The 18234-nt window shown below is 36.8% G+C and overlaps 5 protein-coding genes across 6 annotated transcripts; 2 read left to right on the forward strand and 3 right to left on the reverse strand.

Moving 5' to 3' along the window:
• The first annotated feature begins 2442 nt into the window (after window positions 1-2442).
• On the forward strand, window positions 2443-7397 carry LOC126670387 (uncharacterized). Its single transcript, XM_050364101.2, has 6 exons — window positions 2443-2786; window positions 2868-2921; window positions 2995-3075; window positions 3716-3785; window positions 3873-3961; window positions 7079-7397. The coding sequence occupies exons 1-6, from the start codon at window positions 2631-2633 to the stop codon at window positions 7199-7201; spliced, it is 573 nt and encodes a 190-aa protein (XP_050220058.1). The 5' UTR covers window positions 2443-2630; the 3' UTR covers window positions 7202-7397.
• Window positions 7398-7883: 486 nt separating this feature from the next.
• LOC126669040 (protein REPRESSOR OF SILENCING 3) lies at window positions 7884-10840 on the reverse strand. Its single transcript, XM_050362318.2, has 4 exons — window positions 10537-10840; window positions 9870-10100; window positions 9348-9743; window positions 7884-9243 (listed from the first exon to the last, which is right to left on the reverse strand). The coding sequence occupies exons 1-4, from the start codon at window positions 10771-10773 to the stop codon at window positions 8056-8058; spliced, it is 2052 nt and encodes a 683-aa protein (XP_050218275.1). The 5' UTR covers window positions 10774-10840; the 3' UTR covers window positions 7884-8055.
• Window positions 10841-10978: 138 nt separating this feature from the next.
• LOC126669042 (protein MAINTENANCE OF MERISTEMS-like) lies at window positions 10979-14068 on the forward strand. 2 transcript variants are annotated; one of them, XM_050362343.2, is made up of 6 exons: window positions 10979-11101; window positions 11582-11867; window positions 11954-12367; window positions 12626-13170; window positions 13256-13666; window positions 13747-14068. In XM_050362343.2, the coding sequence occupies exons 1-6, from the start codon at window positions 11063-11065 to the stop codon at window positions 13918-13920; spliced, it is 1869 nt and encodes a 622-aa protein (XP_050218300.1). In that variant the 5' UTR covers window positions 10979-11062; the 3' UTR covers window positions 13921-14068. The 2 variants fall into 2 exon arrangements, with proteins under 2 accessions (XP_050218300.1, XP_050218301.1); XM_050362344.2 differs by having other exon boundaries at window positions 10994-11101; window positions 11587-11867.
• A 9-nt stretch (window positions 14069-14077) lies between these two features.
• On the reverse strand, window positions 14078-16373 carry LOC126668566 (uncharacterized). Its single transcript, XM_050361756.2, has 6 exons — window positions 16282-16373; window positions 15698-16198; window positions 15390-15613; window positions 14938-15309; window positions 14575-14849; window positions 14078-14483 (listed from the first exon to the last, which is right to left on the reverse strand). The coding sequence occupies exons 1-6, from the start codon at window positions 16371-16373 to the stop codon at window positions 14154-14156; spliced, it is 1794 nt and encodes a 597-aa protein (XP_050217713.1). The 3' UTR covers window positions 14078-14153.
• Window positions 16374-16382: 9 nt separating this feature from the next.
• Window positions 16383-17795, reverse strand: LOC126668567 (protein FAR1-RELATED SEQUENCE 5-like). The gene is made up of 2 exons (XM_050361757.1): window positions 17593-17795; window positions 16383-17132 (listed from the first exon to the last, which is right to left on the reverse strand). The coding sequence occupies exons 1-2, from the start codon at window positions 17665-17667 to the stop codon at window positions 16383-16385; spliced, it is 825 nt and encodes a 274-aa protein (XP_050217714.1). The 5' UTR covers window positions 17668-17795.
• Window positions 17796-18234: the final 439 nt, after the last annotated feature.

Genomic DNA, 18234 nt, shown 5'->3' on the forward strand with positions numbered 1-18234 from the left:
ATTACAATAGTGATTAATTAAATAACTAATTAGTTAATGACTATAAAGCTTTCATTTAGTAATAAACTGAAAATGATTATTCAGTTAATTTGTCTGTCCCTCCCCCTCCCCATCCGTGCTTTTATATATAGAATAGATAAATGGGTTAAAGTGCATAACATATAATGAAAAATAATTAAAATGTATCAAATATGATTATTTTAAATTTTATTAAATTCAAGTCGAGTTCGAGGTCGAGTAGTTCGAATATTGTTCGAGCTGGAGCTTAAGACTTTAAACCCGTTCAAACTTGAGCTCGCGCCTGTAAAACACACTCGAGCTCGAGTTCGAGCTTGGCCTAACTCATACTCGGCTCGGCTTATTTACACCCATGTTCAAACCTAATTACCTCATCGACGAAATGCTTAAAATCAAACCGGCCAAATAAAAATTCATAGTTTAATGAATGATTATAAGAGTTTCAACCCCGTTGGCACGATTAATTCATAATTTGATACATCATTAAATCACTTAGACTATCTTCAATAGCACATCAAATTGTCAATTTGGTTTTGCAGATCTTCTCCAATATTACTCTATATCAAACTCTATTACGGTGTACCTTATTTTTCAATTTATATTTAAGGTCACTCTATTATAGTAAACCTTAAAATAGAGTATTATTAGAGATGAAATAGAATACCCTATTATAGTGTACTTTCATTGTAAATTCTATTATTAAAAATGTAGTTTTTGTTACAATATAATAAATAAGCATGTTCAATTTAACTAAAAATTTAAATATGTACTATTAAATAAAATAGATTTGTATTTCTTAATTCAACAATTTATAAATTTAATATATATTAATGTTTTTTATTATTTAATAAATATAGTTATTATATTTTTTATTAAATATAGTTATTTTATATATTAGAAAATATATGAACATATTTAGAAAATATATTATTAAAATTAATAATATATTTTATTATGAATAAATATATAGAATTTGATATTAGTTGCTGAATTTTCATTGATTAGATTGTAAAGGTTTTTTCCAAGAAGATTACATAAAAACAAATACATACATTTACTTTTAATACAACCCTATTGCCAATACAACATACAATAATACAATCCATGACATGAAAGAAAAAACATATGCTACATTCTTCTTTCTTACTGTAATCCTAATTTCTTTATTGACCTTTAATTGCTTCCTTTTCAATCTCCTCATCTTTATTCGAATAACACCAACATCAACTTCAAATTGATTATGATTTTCTCCTCCAGCCTGCCTCCATTGCATTTTCAAGAATCCAATTTCTCTCTTCAAAACCAACTTATCTTCTTTAAGTTCATTAATTACCACTGCAACCCTATTCCTTATGGGTTCATCACAGCACTGGAAGAAATTGCACTTGCTTGAATTCAATGGATTTCTCTGCATTGCTTGAATTCAGTTAACGAGTCTTATTATATGAAATAAAAATTAATTGAACAATAATAATAAACAGAGATCAAAAGCTAATTTACATTTGAGAAACAATAGTTAAAGAACTTTTCCCCATATCTTCAACAATCCATGCAGTTCTTAGTGGAGATTTCAACTAGGGGTGTGCAAAAACCGACCGAAACCGAATAACCGAACCGAACCGACAAATTCGGTTCGGTTCGGTTTGAAAAAGTAGAATATTTTCGGTTGGTCGGTTCGGTTCGGTTTTTAAAGTAAAAAAATTTCAGTCACTTTTACACGTAAACCGAACCGAAAAACCGAACCGAACCGAAATAACCGACCGAACCGACAGGTTCGGTTCGGTTCGGTTTGAAAAATTAAATTTTTTCAGAATTTCGGTTCGGTTCGGTTTCTTAAAAAACCAAAAATTTCGGTTCGGTCGGTTCGGTTTAACCGAATGCACACCCCTAATTTCAACCGCATTTTCTTAACTTTGTAGACAGAATCTTAGTGGACCTTTATAATAAATTGAAGAACTTGTTCATTTTGCAGTTCTTCGTCGACCTTTATAATTAAATTGAAGAACGTGTTCATTTTACAGCTTTTCGTCGACTCTGGATGAGGAGAACAAGAAATTAGACATTTCTCTCTTTCAATTGATTGACAAATTAGTTTCTGATTGTAAATTAGGGTTTGAAACGGAGAATTTATTTTGGGATAGGTAATTAAGATTTTAAATGGATAAATTGTTTGGGGATGGGTGGGAGGTAAGAGTTAATGCCGCATAGATTAATGGCAACGACTCTTTTAACGTCACATAAGTAACGTTAATGATATCACACGCTACCGTTAAACGGGATGTTTACTTGTTCCATTTTAAAAACGCTAGGGTCATTTTTTTAGATAAAAACACATTAGGGCTCCAGGTGAGACACGGAAAAAATATCAGGGTCATCTTTGCACCTTTTTTCTATTAAAAAAAGGAGCCATGTGTGTGTTTATGGGTATTGGCGAAAGAGGAGGGTGGCGGCTTTATGAGCCAAGAAAGTTCCAGAGACTGAGGAATCTGAAATTATCATAAACACAAACCCAAACTCAATCCCAAATTATATTTTATCTAGTTAATTTTTAAAAATCATAAGGAGAAGAAAAAAGAAAAGTAAATTGTTTGGGTAGAGAGAAAATAATAAAAATGGGAGAGGAAGAGAAGGAAACAGCATCAAATTACAGGTACTGGGTGAGGGAAACAAAAGCAGATGCAGCTCCTCTTCCTCTTCCTAAGAAACTTTCTCCCAATCACACTGATCATAATCCCAATCTTCCTACTCTCGGCTCTGTTTGGAATAAGGTAAGCTACCATTTTCTTTTTTTTTTAGTTGCATTTCATCCATTCTTGATGTTTATATGCTCTAATTCTGTGGCTCTGCAGGCTGGTACTTGGGAAGAGAAAAACCTCAATAAATGGGCTTCTGATAGGATTAAGGTATCTTACTCTTCATTGGCTGCTTTGCTTTGTAGCAATTTGTTTGTCTTTTTTATTAATAGTGTCATTGCAGGAGCTTCTTGTGGCAATTGGGTCCCTGGAGTTCTCTGCTGGCAAGGCAGAGATTTCTGAGGTCTCTAAATGTTATGGTGATGTGAGTTCTTTTCTCATTCATTTTCTTTATTTTTTTTTACTTTTAGGTCTTCTTGTTTTCTCTGAAAGTTATCATCTTTATATATATGTAAGCAATGCTACTGTATTGGCATCCTTGCAAGTTGCAACCCATCTCATCTCATGTATATAAACTTTTGTGATATGAGCTGTAAATTTTTATATTTTTAGTAGATTGGACTCATTATTCTCTTCTCTTGCACATTATTTAATAATTAGTTTCTTTTGTTGTCTCATTCCAATTTGTCTTTAAAATGGGATGATAAACAATCTAAACCAAACCATTATTCGAAGTGAAAGTTGATTTTCAAATTATTTTGTTGATTATTCCTTTTGAAGATACAGGACAGTCTGAGTCTTAATTGGAATAACAAAAGTGCTAAAATTGAATATGTAAAAGTCAAAGACATTTTTTCTTTAGTTAGTCCGTCCCAGATGATGGAAAGTCTCTGAATTTCTGGTACCTGAATAAGATTACTTCAGTTTGAGAACCATGCTAGCTTCCTTTATAGGTTCGTGATAGGATTCTGCCTTTGGATATTATAATTTAGTTCCTTATGTGACATTGGACTATGTATCAATCTTGGTGGTTATTGATGGTTATTTGTACTGCGAATGAGCAGGCCTTCTTGGTGACTGTGAGAAACAAGAAACGGGTTGGTTATACTTATGAGTTGACATTGAAAATAAAAGGTTACCTACCGCACTTTAACATTATTTCTCTTTTGTTTTCTTCAATCTAATGTTTATTGATTGTATGGTTATTTTTAACTGGAATAGGAGAGTGGACTGTCAAAGAGGAGCAAAAGACAGTCAAGGCTCATATTGATATCCCAGAGTTCTCCTTTGGAGAGCTAGATGATTTACAGGTGTGTTCTTTTTTGTTATTTTTTCTTCAATTGCATGTTTAGCAATGTGTTTGGGAGGCTCTAAAAGACTAGATTTCAATTTTATTTGTTCATGCTTCGCATTTAGAACTTTTAGGAATTGAAGTCTATTCTTAAGGGACAAAAAAAATAGCATTTTGCAATTGTATTTCATTTTTTAACCAAGAAATCATTTGGTTTATTGCTATTGGGATGTGTTATTTAGAAACTTAAACATTTGAGCAACTTTGTCATATTATAGGAGAAGCATAGAAAATTAGTTAAATTCTTATCAATTCAATGGTCCATGACTCCATGTCATGTTTACAAAATCCAATATGATTTTATCAACAAAAGAGTTACTCTAAACAGATCGAAACTTTAGTAGACTAATTAAATTTCATCACTTGATTTATTTTAGACGGGTTCACTTAAGATCGGAGACTTGGTGATCTGACTTAATTAGTTAAAATTTATGGTTAATTTTATCTTTAGAAATTAATACATGTTAAATGGACATTAAAAGTGAGAATTATCTTTCGCTAATGACTTTGGTGTTGAGGGTGCACATATTTTTATTCTATATGTTTCAATAAAGAAAGAAACCCTTCTAATTATGCAAATCTATAGTGTAAATTGAACAATAACTAAGCAAAAGTAGATGTCCTCATTTAGATATAGGGCCTGTGGTTTAATAACATATTCAAAGCAAGTCGATTGAAGAGTCTCAAATGAGGATTATGCATGATATTTTCTTTTATTGCTTCTCGCTCTTTAATGAGCTGTCAACAGGGTATTTACCTATGCACCAGGAAGACATTTTCTCCTAGACGTTCCAATTAAAAACTTCGGCACATATAGTTTTGAGCATGTTGAGAATGAAAATATTTACTAGTTTAATTCTTCCGAATTTCATGCTTATACATTTCCATATAGCTGTACCTGTCTGCTATTGAAGAACTTGTCAAAATAATCTATTTAGTGTCCCAACCAATTGTCTTTAGTAAAATATTATGATGCCAACACCATGATCATAGGTACGCAAAAAGCCATCTTTAGGCTGTTATGAGAATTGGCTCTTGTTCAAGAGAAGAAAAGAATTTAGAATAAAGTATGTATCTCCCATAGCTTATTGTACTATTATGTGCTTTGTTTACATGTGATGAGCTTTAGTGTTAGTTATCTGTATTGGGTATTTATAATTTAATTTATGAGTGGGGTCGTTATTTGTATTGGGTAGTTTCTACAATAAATTAATGGCTACTGATGAAAATTTATGGAAATTTCAGAAATAAAAGTTTGAGATCCTTAAACCTAAAAATCTGTCAAACGAGCTCTAATTTTGTATTTCATAATATGTAGATGAAGAAAAATCCAGAAATATAATTCCTTGAAGAATCCCTTTTTTAAATGATTCTTTAATTCCCCTATACCTAGATTCGAAAGTCAGATGTGTACATAAATTCTGAAAGGATTGTCTACTGAATCCTTGCTACTTTTTTGTCATGTTGATGAATATCCCAAAAACTTTATATTTTTTTCACACTTTAAACTTGCTAAATAGATTCTACAGTTTTATTTAGATGCACCAATTAAAGCACTTGTAGAAATAAGTTTGGATTGATAAAGGATTAAGTTAATAATTTAACAAAAAAAATCTCTATTCAAGTAATAATAACATAATTTTCGATGATTTCAGGAAACCTGTAACATATCACCTCAACTCTCTCTCTATTAATCTTCTCACTGAAATTTAGGCAATTTACCTTAAAAAATTCAAATGAGGGAATCATGAGGTATTGAAAAGTAGGAAAATAATTGTTACTTAATGCACAAAGGAAGTGTTTTGAAAGTTATGATTCGTTAAATGTTTTCTACATGTTCGGTTTGCTAACACTAGGTGAAATTCTCCAATATTTTAGTGACCATATCTTTGTAATTTACATTAAACATAAGATTTGCTGATAATTTTATTGTGCGTGCATGTGCAAACATAAGGAGAGCCTTACTTTCAATGGCAATGATAATCCATGCCTCTGTATCCGTCTGTCGGCTTTTGATTTAAATTGAACCATGATTCACCATATGCTTTATCATTTAGGTTGGGGGCTATGTTGATTTGGTTTTCAATTTAGATATCTGAACTGGTCAGGAGCAAAATATTAATATAGCCAGCTTTCGCTACTAGAAAGCATGATTGTTTCTTTTCGATCTTTAATTTTCCTGAATGATTTTCGCCCACTTTGAAATGAGTCCTCGTGTATTTGGTCACATGTAAAACCAAAACAAAATTCCATGTCTTTTTTCAATGATAACCTTCCTCCACTGCGTTTGGCTATTGCTGGAAAAAGTTCTTGCTATGACTGACATCTATTATATGAAAGATTTTCATTTGGCATTTGGTTCATGAGGAGAATCAGTAATGGTCTTCATCATTTTTCTTGCTCTTTTAATGGATAAGTTGATACAGCACATCCACAGGACATGTTGTGGTCAATGATTGCAAATAACAGAGTCTAGTAAACCAAAGTCGAACTTGGTGTTACAGGAAGTTAAGAGTTATAAAGTAGAATTGTAGAGTTTTAAGGATTTCAAGTAAAGTTGAATTTAACCAAAAGTTAATATTTTTGACTTTCCTGAATGAAAGAAGGAGAATCAGCAAGTTTAGATGGTGCAAAAGTCAAATAACAAACCTTTTAGATACAGTAGTTAGCCATATGTTCTAGGTTCTATTTATCAAAGGGGTAGGACAGGATGTCAACAATAAGAAATTAAAGCAATGGTGGGTGAAGTGAAGAAATGCGATAGGGGTCTGTATAATGGCAGAGCATCGTAGTTGAAGGCTCACGAGGCACTCGTCTAGACACAAAGGCATGTAATATTTCACTAAATAAAAATAAAATGAATTTTAGAATGTTAAAATAAACACCATGTTAATTTCAGTGTTATTTGCCAGTCTCTTCCTAAGTCATGCGCCTATTGTGTTTTTTTTTTCCGTCAACAAGATGCACTGTTTAATTGATTATAACGTATTTTGAAAGCAAAATTAAACGTGTTGCATAGGTATGAGTTTCTATTTTGTTATTTGGTCTTTAAATTTAAATCAATGCTATTTTGTAGATGGAAATTCGCCTCAGCGATGGGAAGGATCTTCCCCAGCAGATTAACCAGGACCTGAAGCTGTTTCTGCAGCCCATTCGTGAAAAGTTGCTCCAGTTCGAGCAGGAACTCAAAGATCGGTAGAGTTGTCGTGCAGGAACCTTTGGAACTTGATTCCCGATATCATTTGTTGTGTAACACTATTTAGTATTCATTGTTACTTGTTAGCATATGATTTTATTTCAATTACATGTAGTGGAACATAAGATCAAGTATGCAAATGCTTTCTTGATCATGACTATGATACTAATGGATTTTGAACTTTTTGCTTGCCATTAAATTTAGTATATGGTGAATTGTCAAGACATGAAAGCCTTGCCAAACCAAGTATGGTTCTGCTTCTGCAATGCTTGCACTTATCAAGTATTTACTAATCTACAGTGTTGATTTGAATCAATACTATTATTAGAGTTAATAAAATTATTGTTGGAGTTTCAACGAGGCAAAATGCCTAATTAACAGCACCACATACGATTCGCATTCTTTATCTGGCGTATTTTATTTGTAAACGGTATTAGAATTTTGTTATTCAAAGATTAGAATTTAGTTTTAAGTATTTTATTTGGTTAACTATTACACCTGAACACAAGGTAATATAATTTTATGGGTGACAGTAATTCTTTTTTTTTTTAAATATCTTATATGGCTACAATTTCGTTGATCTGCTGAGAATTGCAACTTGGCTGCAAAATCTGCTGAAAGTTTCTCCAAGTGAATTTAACAGGGCAATCAGCAATGTAAGATAAAGTAGAGCATTACACCAGTCTGCAAAACCATATGAAATATCTTAATCATCATCAAGATAAATGCAGTTTATGAAGGTCACTACACAATACACAAAATCAGTTCATTACCCCGACAAAATTATCTTGTGTCAATTACTCGATTCTAATTCTGTAAAACCTAGCATGACACTAGCCAAACTTAGTCTCATGCAACTATTTCCCCTTGATTGATCTCTTGCGAGATCCGCTCAGCGCTGCTCTAATATTTTCCCACTCTTTAACTGATTCCTGGGTCCTCATAAAAGGCCGACTCTCACCAATTGTCACAACTTTTCTTTTTGGTGGTGCGTTATTTTTGTTCTCGGATGGAACTGGAGTATCAATCGCTACTACTCCACCTTCTTGCTTATTTGCCGACTTCTTTTTGTTTTCTGCTGGAGCTGAACCATTGTTATCACCCATAACAATGAGCTGGTCAGATTTTGGACTACTTTTTACATCATCATTCCTTTCGATACCAGAACTTGTAACAGGTGTACAAGATTCGCTTTTACCTGTTTTTATTGGCTCTTGCTTGTCAAATTTAACGCCTGGCAAGATTTGGCTGATGCTAAAACTGCTGTTACAGTGTACCAATTGTGTCCATGAAGCTTTCTGGAGCCACGCAGAACCTCTGCCTGCCTTATCTAAGCCAAAATCCAATTGGGTAGGTTGAGCTTCTACAAGCCCTAGGGCAGGTTGAGCTTCTACAAGCCCTTGGGCAGGTTGAGCTTCTACAAGCACTTGGGCAGGTTGAGCTTCTACAAGCACTTGCGTAGGTTGAGCTTCTACAAGCCCTTGGGCAGGTTGAGCTTCTACTAGCACTTGGGCAGGTTGAGCTTCTACAAGCCCTTGCGTAGGTTGAGCTTCTACAAGCCCTTGGGTAGGTTGAGTTTCTACAAGCCCTTGCGTAGGTTGAGCTTCTACAAGCCCTTCTCCTTCTGATTTGTCCAACTGACTTCTCCAATTTTTATTTGTCAACTTCCTCTTGTTTTTCTTTTTAATGGAGTGAAGTGTGGCATCAGGTTCCGTTTCCTCTTTCTTTTTGGAAGAAATGGCAGGAAATATGTCAGAGATATTGACTACACCATTGCTCTTATCCCCCACAAGTTCCCTCCATGAAGACTTCTGGGACCATTTAGCACCAGTAGCTGATTGTTTCACACTTGGTTGTGATTCAATATGCTGATTTCCAGAGCCAGGCTCATTTGAATGAGCATGCAAACTCCCATTACCTCGAGCAATGGCAGATTCATATTGATTTGTATGATTTTCTTCAGTATTTCTTGTCTTCTTTTTTAGGACTTCTTGCGCTGGTCTGTCTTCATAAGTTTTTCTTTTCATAGACTTTGGCTCCTTAATCTTTGATAAAGCAAACATAGTCAAAATTCAGATCTCAGAAATAAAAAAATGTAAAACGGGTGCCAACTGAAACTTGAATTTCATAATCAGGAACTGAAGCATACCTGATTAGTGAAGGACCTCTCCTTCCTTTGGCTCACCACATTTAATATAAGGCCATCTTCATCTTCAGTAGAATAACCTTCACTTTCATCAAGTTGCGGATCAGCAGTTTCTTCTTTAGAATAGTCTTCTTCTTCGGTCCTTTCAATTTCAGTATGAGCAGCTTCTGGAACATTGTGCATCTTAAAAAGCCTATTCATCACAGAATTCATCATACCGACCTCTTTCTCATTCATTCCACCACCTTGTTCTTCCAGAATAGCAATCTGATTTTCTTTAGCAGAAAGAGAACCAGAATGCTCTTCACAATCACAGAAATGTTTAGGAAGAGAAGGAACTTCAAAATTTCTAAAACTGTATTTGTGCTTGCCAGTTCCATTGAATGGTATGGATTTCAACTGCAAAGAATTTTGAGTGTAAGAATGAAAATTGCTGTTGTATCCAGGGGTTGGATTATGAAAATACAATGACCAAAGCACAAAATAAACGCATAAAGGTAAGACATCTATTTCATCAAATATCACCTTTTGCAATCCTGGAAAGAATATCGTGAGTTGCTTCTTTTCCGAACTGAGATCTTTCATCGGCTTTGTCGAAAACTCTGTCTTCTTGTCCACATCATCTTCAACGTCCTCACTAAATGCACCACTGGCAGGCTCAGCATCTTCAGCCCATTCTCGTTTCATACGATCAAGATAATGTTCTTTAGCCTTCTCAAGTCTCAGCTTCCTACCTTTCCAAACACACCCATTATACTGCAAATAATTTAAATTAGCACCCACACAATAATACAGCTCAACACCAAAAACAAAAGGGTTTCGCAAACATGTCAAACGAAAATTAAAACATAATAAACATCAACAAGCAATTAAATGTGGCGGGCTTAAAAATAGAATTTTCATTGACATCATACACACTTATAAAATTTTAGTACACATTAGAATTTTCAATGAAATCCAAACAAATCGTCTTTACTTGAAATCTAGGTAGCACGAACACGGGACACTTAGAGGAAATGGTTTTCCTCTAAGATTTCTTATGTTGAAAATGAAGTTTTGCGTCCGAAACACAAAGTGTCCGTGTTCTCGAAACAGAAAACTTTAATTGAATGAAGTGTCCGTGCTACTTAGCTTGAAATTCTATAAAAAACAATAATTACACAGCATATAATTAAATGAAAACGCAGCTTACAGTGCTGAAGAGCTTGGTGAGAGAAGAGACGGATTGGGGTGAGAAGTCAATGTAGGCAAAGCTGCGGCCTTTAGTTCTGATAATTTCGACAGATTGAAACCCTAATCCCAATTTCGAAAATAAATTGTGAAGCTCATCTTCCGTAACAGTGTCGCCCAATCCTCCGACATGTATTCTTACTCTTTCCGGTACTGTATTTTTCAGATTGTTGTCTTCTCCTTCTCCTTCAACTTCCATTTTTCTTGGCTACTGCCTTTTCTCAGTCCCCTGCCGCCCCCCTTCACTACTGCTAATGGCTTAATAACAAAATAGTCAAATGTTTTAATTTTTGTAATAATAGTCTAATTTATTTATTTTAATAAATTTAGTTATACTGGATTGCTATTCGCCGCCCCCTTTTGCTTAGCACCGCACAGGCAAAGGACAATTTTACCCTTTTCACATTTTCAATAGATAACCAATTCATAAAAAAAAAACTAAATCCTCTCAACTCATTCAACTTTTCACAAATTCATATTTTACGAAAATGTCGGATTTGGAACGAGATAGAAATCGACAACCTCCGGTAAGTATTTTTTTTTATTAATTTCGGTTTTTTTTTTTAAAAAAACAATTTAAAAAATAGAAAACGGGATTTCACGTCCCCTCCGGAGGAGGGGACGCCGGAAACCGGCGTCCCCTCTTCCGGAGGGGACGTGAAATCCCACGTTCCCTCCGGAAGAGGGAACGTGGATTTCCCACGTTCCCTCTTCCGGAGGGAACGTGCGGCGTCCCCTCCGGAAGGGGGGACGCCGAAAACGGCGTCCCCTCCGGAAGAGGGGACGCCGGAAACGGCGTCCCCCCTTCCGGAGGAGACGTGGGCGTCCGGCGTCCCCTCTTCCGGAGGGGACGCCGGACGCCCGTTCCGTAATTTAATATAATTTATTTTTTTTTTTTAAAAAAATAAATTTAAAATAAATAATTATTTGAAATAAATTAAATAATTTTACAAATTTATTTAATTTAATATATATTATTTGTATAATTTAAATTATTATAATTGCAGGGCAGAAAGCGTATGGGGAAGACGTTTTTGGCCCCAGAATTAGGGGGATCGGGAGCCCGTCACGTTACGACGCGTAAAGTTTCTGCCTCGGCTCGACGGAAGAAACAAGCGCATACTTCTCCCGATGAGGTCCGCATTTCTGTTGAGGATCTTAGAGAGTCTGATGATTTTGTGAGCTCAGAGGACGAGCCAGAGGACGAGCCAGAGGACGAGCCAAGTGAAAAAATTTACATTTCTAAACGGAAAAAGGGTGCAGGTGGTCGGTTCGTTGGCGACTCGTCATCAGGTAAATATAATTAAATGATTATAATTAATTTAATAATATTGTTAAAAAATTAAATGTAATTTAATTATGTTTACTGTTACTTTCAGGGTCGAACAGACGACCTGAAGAGGTTGACGTGTGGACCGTTACTGGTCCAGTACCTGGTGGACCCGAGGATGACACTGTTATTCCTAGTTTTCTCGGGCATGTCGCTTCTCGGCTATGGGATGGGGCGGACAGAGGCGTGCTGAAGTGTCAGACTAGACATGGAGCTCTGAAGAAGCTGAGACAGTGGTATGAGACGGCCTCAGAGGAGGTTAAGGTGCTGATAGACGGGACTGAGATATCACATCTCCCGTTTATCATGTTTGATCATCTGGATATCCCGCTCCTTTCTGCATTTGTGGAGCGATGGCAGCCAGATACAAACTCTTTTCACATGCCATTCGGGGAGATGACCATCACATTACATGACGTGTGGCATATTCTTCGGATTCCAGTTGCTGGGGCTATGGTTTCAGGTGCGATATTCTGTTATATTTTTTACATTTAATGTTATTTAGAATAAGTTAATTGTTTTAGGTTATTTAATAAAATATTTAGACAAATTAGTTGTTTAATGTGGATTGTGTTTTGGTTTGCCAATTGTAATTTGTTTGCAGGACTTCCCTGAAAAATGGGTGATGCTCATTTTTAGGGGAAGTGCTGCCCAATTTTTTCTAGAAATTTACTGTACCTATTGCGTGATATTAATTTAAATTGCGAAATTATGTTTTCAGGTCAGCCGAACAAGGCTCAGCTGATGGCTTACTGCGTACAGATTTTAGGTATTTCACCAGAGGATCTTGTGAGTAAGACGAGCAAGCATTTTGCCCAGGGAGGTGTGCTGATTGAGTCGATCATCAGCTTATGTAGGCGTGACCGTACTGCAGAGGTGGAGGCAATAGCCTGGATCTGGTTGACGTTAGGTTGCACTCTATTCACTGACAAGAGTGGCCATCGGATTAGACCTGCAACCATATGGGAGGTGCGGGAAGGAGTCACAGATACGAGTACAGTTTCCTGGGGATCAGCTACACTAGCTTATCTCTATCGGCAGCTTGGAATCTCATCGAGAGGAGACTGCTCCGGTTTGACTGGCTGTCTGACACTGCTGCAGACATGGATTTATGAGTACTTTCCATGCTTCCGGCCCCAGCGAGAGCGGTTGTTGATCGAGTCTCATCTTCCTCGAGCTTCTAGCTGGAGTGCTATTGCGTCTGATTGCTCAGCCACCCGACTTCGGTCCTTGCGAGCTCGTTTGGACACGCTGACTGCTGAGGAGGTATGTAAATTTGTTAATCTATTAGTTAAATTTTATTTTATTACGATCGCTATATTTTAATTTTTGTTTTGTAATTTTTTAACAGATCACATGGCTCCCTTTTGGCGGCGAGCCTGCTGCCACCGTAGAGCACACTGCATATTATGGCTGGATAGCGTACCGGGACATTGTCGAGCCGTACATGCCGTCTAGGGTGCTGCGACAGCTGGGTTATGTGCAGACTGTACCTGTGCCAATTTGTCGGCCAATAGGGGCTGTTAGGTCCTGGAAGTCAATCAAGTACTCTGTGGACATGAGTGTGACGATTGCGGTTGACATGTGGAACGCTTTTCCGGTCATGTACAAGCTGCCGTTAATGGGATTTGAGGAAGCCCACGTTATTGCTGGAGGATGCCATCCAGCTTACCTGGACTGGTTCGAGCGCCATTCGCACCCCCGTGTCCTTCCTGGCAGAGATGTTCCACGACGACATCCTCCCCGCAGCAACAACGATTATGTAAGTTTTCATTTTATAATTTAGTGAATATTACATATATTTAACATATTGAATTTACTTGTCTATTTGTGGTATTACAGTGGATGACACTGGTGACCACGAGGTACGAGCATTTCATCCAAAAAGTCAGCACGATTACCGGCCAACATAGACAGCACTGCGACTTTGACGGCATTCCGGAGTTGGAGACTGAGACGGAGGAGGCCAGCACGGACTTGGAGAGAATCATTGCCGCTTGGCGCATTGCTGACTGAGTGTTGTTAGTATATGTTGTATGTTTATAATATTAGTACTTTTTTTTGATTATGGACTTGTTTTCTTTAGATGTTAGTTTCTAGAGAATTTTTTTATATTATGTACGTGTTTGTTTTTATGCAATTTCATGAACATTTTTAAATATTACGTACTGTGGAGTTCAAAAATATTACACGTATAATAATAAAACACACAATCAGTATAATTACCGAATAAACATTTTACAATCAACTCAATCTGCCATACCTATCAAACTATCCCATTGCTCTCTCCTATTAGCATATAAAGTATGCCAAGACTGAACAGTATGGTCCCTGTGCTGGAACCACAGGGTGGGAATTGGTGGGACAGGAAAATTATCCTGCAAATTCAACCTAACAAAATGTGCGCGTCCACTAATATACAATATCACTATCTCCTTCGATGGTCGTGAGTGAACCTCAGAGGAATGCAAAGGCAGAACAGTAAACGAAGAGAACCGCGTCTGTTGTAGCGTCCCGCCTTGTATGTAAATAACAGCTGCATTGAAGATAGTGGCAATAGGGAACAAGTCATCCAATACCTGCATCCATTTAATAAGTCAGAATATAAATATCATTTCTTAAAAAAAATATAATAACTTTGTGATAAATTTATATAATTCAATTAAATACCTGCATCCAGTAGCTAGGGCCACACTCGCCGCCTTCCCAGCTAATACGTGTAATGGCCGCTTGCAACCCATCAATGAAAATACCTTCGTATCGATAAGGGTGGGCGGAGATTTCGTTTGCAATGTTCATTCTAGTCATTCCCCACATCTTCTCGTCACCATATATGTGGTCTGCCACCACGCGAAATCCACAGTTGCCGTCTCCACGCACGTCCACAAGCTCGTCAACGAATGGTAAAAGGAATCCTGGAATAACCTCCGCATTTTGCAAACCAGCTGCGGGAAATAAAAAAAATATTATTATAAATAACAAGGATACTACTACAGTAGACGTACATAACGAATATTAGTGGATGATAATTACCTGACGCGGATGTACGATTTTTCTGAGCTTTGGAAGATTTAGGACGACCAGGTACACGGTCCTTGTACTCATGACGACTCGGATCCCGCTTCGTTGATTTGCTCCCCTTTGGTCGACCTCTGACATTTGTTTTAACTTCTGGTTCCATGTAGCCTAAGTCTTCGGGGTGAAGTCGCTCTCGAACAATACGAGAAATATCACGCAACACTGAAGGATCCTTAGTCATGACCTCGTCGGCGACCTCGTGAAAATACTGATGTTCCTCAGTCTGAAAACCAGCAAAATCGGGTTGCGCTGATGTGTCCAACCCATCGCCGAGAATAACAAGTTTCGTCCAAAACGGGTGTATACTGTCAAGGCTGATCGGGTTACCTACAAATAACACATATTAGCTTTCAATAACAATATTAATATTTTTAATATTAGTATTCAATGAAAGTGGTGCGTGATACCTGAATCGACCACCGCTCGCAGCTCACATGCACAGGGGATCTGATGTGTTGATCTAACCACACAACCACAGCGATCGTAGACATCGGTACTCAATTCTCGCATACGCCTTAGTTCTTTCGATATTAAATCCAGACAGTAATGCGACACTCTGCATGAGAGCTTGTCAAATGGAAAACCGCGTCGATGTACGCCAATAGTCCGTCTGGAGTCCTCAAGTGTTTTGCTACAGTAATTTTAAAACATTTATGTTAATAACAATGTCCACATAGTTTGTATAAGTACTAATATTACTCGAGAAGAATGTTACCGGATATCTATCAGCTGCGACTGTATAACTTTGTCGACCTTCGTCCAGACTGTGTCCAGAGCACCGGTGCTAGAGTTGAGCCACTGCTTAAGCTGAGCATGTGCGCTCTCGACTCTACATGTGGTGGTGTTTCCAAAATGTAGGACTAAGTCCGTCCAGCAAGATACGAACTTCTCTCTGTGTCCCAGCCAAGTCCCCTCAATGTACTGTATCAACCCTGGAAAACCTTTAAACCGATCTCTGAAGTGCTCCACAGCTATGTTATATTGATCAAAACTTGGCGCTCTGATAATTTTCTTCCATGTACTATTCTTGAAAATTTCAGCAAACTCTTGGTTTTTCCCACTAATTCTGTACACTCTATCTTCTACGTCCTTATTTATGTGCCACGTACATAGTAGATGAGAAGAACGTGGGAAAACCTCTGACACTGGTCTCATAAGCCCCAATTCTCGATCAGTAAGAATAGCGCTCGGATGAATATCTTCCCCAATCAAGCACCTGCATTATTGCCCGATGATTTAATAAGTAATTTGAATTTGAATATCATTAAAATATCAAATAACATAATTATAATTAAATACCTCAGTCTCTCCAATACCCATCTGTAGCTCCCTTCAGTCTCATCCTTCATAATTGCATATGCAATTATGAAGTTCTTGTTGCAAGGAGTCATTCCAATAATCTAAAAAAAAGGCAGCTTGTACTTGTTCGTCTTGTACGTGGAGTCCATGCCGATGATCCAGTAGTACGTACGAAGTAGTCTCACTGAATCAGGATGAGCCATGAAAATATGGGTCAACACACCTGTATCCTCCTCAGCAAGAGTCCAGTGTACATAATCATTTTGCTGAGCCATGTGATAAAATTGCCCAACCACATCTCTACCCTCAAAGCTAGACTTTCTCAAAGTCTCTCTATAGTTGTACACTTGCTTTATTCTAGGGTTGTCAGATGGTACTTTTTCTTTTAAAGCTGCCATGATAGAACACGGCTTCGCTTGTGCCGCAGTTATATCTCGCACAATTTCTTTCGCCTCGCCACTCAGCCCACTCATCTGACGGTATCCTTCAGGATACACAGCTAGAGCATGGTTGTGTGTACTCGAAATACCAGGATCTGTAAGTATAAACCATGCAGTCTTTCCTAATTTGACAATAATTTTAAATTTGCACTTACACGCTTTTGTCTTCGTATTTTTCCGTACGAAGGAATCAGAATCTGTGAATGAACCTCTGTAACGCTCACCCCGAGCACATCGTAGAAGCTTCTTTTTCCCCTCGTTCTTATGTGACGAAATGACTAATTCAAATCCAATCTTTATAGCAGTACTCTTAGCCCAAGTAATTGCTTCAACATCACTATCAAACCCATGATCTAGCTTAAACCAATCGCTGTAATCAATTCCATCACCGCCATAATCTTCTAAATCAACCTGCAAAACATAAATACTTACGTTTAACAAATCGAAATAATATGTAATAAAAAGTCGTAATAATATGGAATAAAAAATTACTGTAATTATTAAAAGTTAATTAAAAACGTTTTTTTTAGCATTAATTAATTTCCGGCCGCGACGTTTCGGTCGCGGCCGGAAAAGGGGACGCTGGCGTCCTCTCCAGAGGAGAGGACGCCGGCGTTGGGCGTCCCCTCTAGAGGAGGGGACGCCCAGCTCCACGTCCCCTCTAGAAGAGGGGACGTGGAGCTGGGCGTCCCCTCCTCTAGAGGAGACGCCAATTTTGGGCGTCCCCTCTTCTAGAGAGGACGCTGAATTTCACGTCCTCTCCTCTGGAGGGAACGTGAAATCCAATCGTCCCCTCCTCTGGAGGGAATGTGAAATCCAATCGTCCCCCTTGAAAAAATTTAAAAAAATATTTAAAAAATTTAATTATTACCCCAGAAAAGCCGGAAAAACTTGTTTCCGAATGTCGATACTCGTTTCCCGACGAATTATACTCGTTATCCGTCATTTTACTCGGCTTTTTACATATTTTTCCGAATGTGTTCGAATAAGTTGAGAGAATCTTGGTTTTTTTTTTTGGAAATTTTTCTAAAAGGGCAGAAAATGTCTTTTGCCTGTGCGGTGGTAAGCAAAAGGGGGCGGCGAATAGCAATACCCTAGTTATATCAATTTTTACTTGAATTTATAAATTTATTTCATAAATAGTGAAACCCACTTTTCAGAATTTCAAAATTTAGTTTTTAATGTTAAAAAAATTAAAAAAACATTAAAATTTAATTCTAAATTCTCCAACTTTTTTGATAATTAAAGACAAAATAAATTTTAAACTAAAAATGATCGGAAAAGAATATCAGAGCTAATAAATATAATACTGAAATGACAAATTAAAAAAATTAAATTGATTGAAAAAAAATAAAATTATAACAAAATGATAAAATTAAGCTATTATTATAATATTTTTAAAAAATTATAAAACTGTAACAACTCGCAAATGGTTAAATTTAATTTATCATTAGACATTGTATAAAATAAAAATGTTTTTCTATTCGAAAATTTTCATCCAATATTTTGGGAT

Source organism: Mercurialis annua, linkage group LG2 (assembly GCF_937616625.2).
Source record: "Mercurialis annua linkage group LG2, ddMerAnnu1.2, whole genome shotgun sequence".
Taxonomy (NCBI): Eukaryota; Viridiplantae; Streptophyta; class Magnoliopsida; order Malpighiales; family Euphorbiaceae; genus Mercurialis; species Mercurialis annua.